Raw genomic sequence first — 5,774 nt, forward strand, 5'->3', positions numbered from 1 at the left:
GATAATAATTATATTAACTTGGAGAGTATAGGTAGTAGGTAATATTGTATTTGTACATGACTGAAATGGCTGTTTATTAAACTATGGCTAGGTATGAAAAGGCTGTGTGACGCCAGTTTTAAACGTGTCAATATTTGCAAATAATACAAAGGGAACGGTTTAAATAACTTTTTAAAAAGGTTTTTATTTTTCGGATTGCTTTCGATACCTTCTAATTTAGCAAAAGTTAGTATTAGTAGACATTAAGTAGTAGTAAGTTAATATTGATGTCAATGAGATGTCAATGAGAAAAATTGTCTCGTTTCAAAATTTTTATTTATTTAATATTTGGCGCGGTTATTTTGGAGTAATATTGGCATCAAATTGGCTCTTATTCGCGAAATACCCCGTGGTATTATTTTCAGCTTTGATATGCGATACTAACAGCACTTTTTGTTTCAGGGGCCTCAACGGGCAGCGCCTGCTCTGGTTGCCGCAGTCGGGGCTCCGCGCGCTTATAGACGCTATTGTGTAGTGTTTTAGTGTTTTTTTTTTTACGTGTTTTGAAGTATGAACCCCAGTGCTTCTCAAGGTGAATACCTAGAATGCTCCCACTGTAGCGATGGCAGGCGGTTTAAGGGTCGCAAAGGCCTTAATATTCACATCGCACGTTGTCACGGACCGCCTACACGGCCTCTTACATGCCCAAATTTAATGTGCGATCAAACCCAATCAGGAAGCGATAACCAGGTACCATTTGAAATTTTATTATCCAAATATAGTCAAAATATCCCATTAGTAAAACGCATTCCCCGAGGAGCTAGGATATCGTTAGCTAGATCCTTATCGCATACTATCCAAAATGTACTATCAAATTCACTTTTGGATTGGCAAAACCTCTTTTTTTTCGCATACAGACATTTCTATGTAAATAAAACAGAAAGCGGGTCGTTATGTAGTAAATTAAAAAAAAATAGTTTGGCTAATCGCGTTTTTCCAATTCCTGACTGCTCTTTTCGTACACAAAATTATAATTTGAAGAAAATTGTGGAAAACAAAGTTATGGATGGGGATCTTAAAAACGCTGCCCGCATTTTGTTTTCTAATGATACACTAGCTCCATTCAATGATATAACGCTAGAAGCTTTACGTGAAAAGCATCCTTTACCAAATATCGATTCTTTGCTGCCAGACCCACCTTCTAACACTTCTCACTTACAGATAAAGGACGAAGATACTTACGCTGCGATAATGTCGTTTTCTAGTGGCTCTGCTGGCGGCATGGACGGCATAACGCCACAACATCTTAAGGATCTTGTGGGAGTTACTGCTGGGGACGCCGGCAGGGCGCTACTGAGCGACATTACCAGACTTTGTAATCTCATGTTATCTGGCGAGGTAAATTCATCCTTTTTACCATTCCTTTATGGTGCGAGGCTTTGTGCTTTTAATAAGAAAGATGGCGGCATCCGTCCCATCGCTGTTGGTTGTACGTTTCGCCGTTTGGCGTCAAAATTAGCGTGTAAACACATAGTCTCTACCCTAAAGGATAAATTCCAACCTATTCAAGTTGGATTCGGCAGTAAAGGAGGTTGTGAAGCAGCAGTTCATTCGGCTCGTACATTCTTAGCGAATGGCGAGGTTGAAGTGCTGCTGAAAGTAGATGTAAAGAATGCCTTTAATTCTTTGGACAGGGCAACTTTGCTGACCGAAGTCTCAACGCAACTTCCTGAAATTTATTTATATGTCTGGCAATGTTACAGCTCAGCTTCAAAATTATTTTTTGGAGATAGCGATATTAAGTCTTCTGTAGGCGTTCAGCAGGGGGATCCTTTAGGTCCGGCCCTGTTCAGCTTAGGGATCCATAACCATATTTCAAATTTAACATCTAAATTTAACATATGGTATCTTGATGATGGAACCATTGGGGGCAACGTGGATGACGTTCTAAAAGATCTTAAGCATATTAAGCAACAGTTTGGCAAAATTGGTTTAGAACTAAATTTTTCGAAATGCGAATTGTTTTTCACAGAAAAACTGTCGCAAGATAGAATACGATTGGCCTCTGAATTATTTAATGAAATTACCCCTAGCATTAAGATACTCGATAAACATTCACTTTGCCTTCTTGGTGCTCCTCTTTACAATGAATCCATACAACCACTTTTGGATCAAAAAATTAGAACATTTTCGGCTAATACCGACAAATTGGGCGCTCTAAATTCTCACATTGCATTTTCGATCCTAAAATATTGCCTTTTCGTACCTAAATTAATTTATATCCTTCGCGCGAGCCCAATTTGGAAATTTCCTGGACTACTCGATAATATGGATGCCATCCTTAAAAGTACACTAGAACAAATTCTAAATTTAACTTTTGATGAGCACTCCTGGAACCAAGCTACTTTACCGGTCAAGTACGGTGGCATCGGCGTGAGGAAAATTTCCAGTGTAGCTCTTCCAGCTTTTCTGTCCTCTGTGCATAGTATAAGAGAGCTTAGCTCTCAAATTCTCAAATCAAATTCAATATCATTGACCTATGCCACAGAGGCCCTAGAGAGTTGGAAGGTCAGATGTCCCAATGTCGATTATCCAAAGGAACGTTCTACACAAAAACTTTGGGATTTGCCATTGGTTCAGCTGACACATTCAAATTTGCTGCAAAATCTTACAAGTGACAGAGATCAAGCCAGGCTCCTAGCATTATCGGAAAAGGAATCTGGGTATTGGCTTCATGCCTTGCCATCCAGGAATCTCGGCACCCTTTTAGATAATGAAAGTTTTTGTGTGGCTCTAGGTCTCAGATTGGGAACACCGCTGTGCCATCAGCACAGATGTCCGTGTGGAAAAGAGGTTGATAAATTTGGAATCCACGGACTCTCTTGCCAAAGGAGCGCTGGTAGGCTATTTAGGCATGGCTCTCTTAACGACACAATCAAAAGGGCTCTTGCCACCATAGACGTTCCTGCGCTCATTGAGCCGGCAGGGATTAGTCGGGATGATGGCAAGAGACCTGATGGATTGACGCTGGTTCCCTGGGAACGGGGACGGGCGCTAATGTGGGACGCAACGTGCGTTGACACATTGGCCCCGTGTCATATCAGGGAGACAGTATCAAGACCGGGAGCCGCAGCAGAAATGGCTGAAAACGGCAAGCGGCGCAAGTATGCCTCTCTTATTGAGAGTTACATTTTTGTTCCGTTTGCCGTGGAGACCCTGGGGCCATGGAGTCTTAGTGCAAAGAAATTTTTACGAGACATTTCACCGCGTTTAATAGCCTCATCGGGTGACAGAAGGGCTGGCTCATTTTTTGCGCAACGGATCAGCCTGGCTGTCCAACGCGGAAATGCAGCCAGTATTCTTGGCACCATTCCACGCGGGCATGATTTGTATAGTAATTAGATAAGGCTAGCTTTAAGTTTTATTGTAATATTTTCAATAAAAAAAAAAGTTAATATTACGAATTTATTTAAACAAAAATGCTTGATACAAAAGTTGCCATCTACAAAAAGTCCAACACCAATCACGTAAAATCGTTAGTTTATTGGCTGTTTGTTTCAGTAAATCTTGAAAATAAGCATGTGTCGAAAGCAATAATAATATGAAGTACTAGCCGATGCCCACGACTTCGCCCGCGTGAATTTAGGTTTTTTGAAATCCCGTGGGAACTCTTTGATTTTCCGGGATAAAAAGTAGCCTATGTGCTAATCCAGGATGTTATCTATCTCCATTCTGAATTTCAGCCAAATCCGTCCAGTGGTTTTTGCGTGAAGGAGTAACAAACATACACACACACACACACACACATACAAACTTTCGCCTTTATAATGATTATAGTGTGATTGAATTTCAAGAAAAGGAAATAATCGTTCGGAGCAGGTTCCCAAATAGCCCTCGCAAATTACGAAACGCGAAATAAGCAGCTAGAAAGAAATAATTTTGAAGTATGGTATTTAAACGTCTCGTGGGATAATGGAACCAGTCGCCATCGAGGGCAGAAGCACTTAAGACTTGATTGATTGTTAATTTACCGAGCAGACTTCGTTAAAGCGACCCCGGCTCGAAAAAAACTGAAGCAAAATTTTGAGACACTTGAATTCCCCTATTACGTTTCGGTCTGAAGGAATAGACAAGTAAGATGGAAAATTGATGGAGGGCTTTATGTTTTTATAATAATACTAGCTGATGCCCGCGACTTCGTCCGCGTGGATTTAGGTTTTTCGAAATCCCGTGGGAACTCTTTGGTTTTCCGGGATAAAAAGTAGCCTATGTGCTAATCCAGGATATTATCTATCTCCATTCCGAATTTCAGCCAAGTCTGTCCAGTAGTTTTTGCGTGAAGGAGTAACAAACATACACACACACACACACACACACACACACATACAAACTTTCGCCTTTATAATATTAGTGTGATTTTTTTAGGTGCAAGGTTAAAGCAGTTTTCTTTCAGAGCAATGCAGAACCCAGACGATTGTTATGAAACAATACGTAAGATAACGCTTTATATTACTAATCAGACAAGATAATACATTCTCCATCCCCCAATAAAGCCAAGACCGTGTAATGAATTACTTAACACGGGTATTATCATTATCACTGCCGGACATGGTTCTCTTGTAGGGACTTCCACTTGCCATAGTTTTGCGCCGCCTGAATCCAGCGGCTCCCTGCGACTCGTCTGATGTCATCCGCCCACCTAGTGGGGGCGGGCGGTGCAAGGTCGCCATTTAAGCACCTTGGGATCCCAACATCTATAGGTTTTTGGAACTATGTGCCCTGCACATTGCCAGTAAGATGTTGTAAATGAAACTAGCAAAAGCAGTCAAGTTCTTCGGAATTTCATTTGCATTTGGTTAATATCATAATACAAGCCAAGATTCTTATAGATTCATAAAAGTTTTTGCCCAGCATATTATTTAAAGAAAATCTAAGGCAATTACGAAAAATTTATCCAAATTGACCTTCGAAGGTACTATCCTAATGTTTCATAGGTAGGCATGGATACTGCTGCACCCAAGGTCACCTCTTTAAACGATATCGTAACAGAACAGGGTCTTAATAGGGTCGTAAGGTCGCTTCCGTCCATAATACCCCGTTACAAAGATCAGGGCTAAGGATTTGTAAATATCTCTTTTCCCCATTACGGCCATAAAGGGAGGACTGAGTTCATATTAAAGGGCGATTCTTCCTCGTAATTTATTGCCGCATCAAGTGTTCTTTGGGAGGTCCGCGTTGATTTGTTGACCTCCTTTCTTTACGCCGGGGCAACTGAATGAGTTTTCATTGTATAACGTAATTTGCTGCGCGTTGAAAAGAAAACAATTTTAACGTTTCATTTCCTGGAGTGGTTTTATGTAACGGCTGCGACTTTCGATTTCGTTTTCGAAAATTTATATTAAAATCTTAGAAATAACTTTATGATGTTGATGATGTAGTCAAAAAGTGTAAATATTACTTATTTTTAACCCCCGACGCAAAAAGAGGGGTGTTATAAGTTTGACGTGTGTATCTGTGTGTCTGTGTATCTGTGTATCTGTGTATCTGTCTGTGGCACCATAGCGCCTAAACTAATGAACCGATTTTATTTTAGTTTTTTTTTGTTTGAAAGGTGGCTTGACGAGAGTGTTCTTAGCTATAATCCAAGAAAATCGGTTCAGCCGTTTGAAAGTTATCAGCTCTTTTCTAGTTACTGTAACCTTCACTTGTCGGGGGTGTTTTAAATTTTTAATTTACACTTGTGAATAAATGATTTAAATTTTGAATTTTAGCACTGCACTTTCAGCTCACCCGTA

General features: G+C 40.3%; 1 protein-coding gene across 1 annotated transcript; it reads left to right on the plus strand.

The window, feature by feature from the left end:
- Window positions 1-449: 449 nt before the first annotated feature.
- LOC123868490 lies at window positions 450-3,550 on the plus strand. Its single transcript, XM_045911030.1, has 3 exons — window positions 450-729; window positions 1,201-3,038; window positions 3,541-3,550. The coding sequence occupies exons 1-3, from the start codon at window positions 550-552 to the stop codon at window positions 3,548-3,550; spliced, it is 2,028 nt and encodes a 675-aa protein (XP_045766986.1). The 5' UTR covers window positions 450-549.
- The last annotated feature ends 2,224 nt before the right edge of the window (window positions 3,551-5,774 follow it).

This window comes from Maniola jurtina, chromosome 9 (assembly GCF_905333055.1).
Source record: "Maniola jurtina chromosome 9, ilManJurt1.1, whole genome shotgun sequence".
NCBI classification, from domain to species: Eukaryota; Metazoa; Arthropoda; class Insecta; order Lepidoptera; family Nymphalidae; genus Maniola; species Maniola jurtina.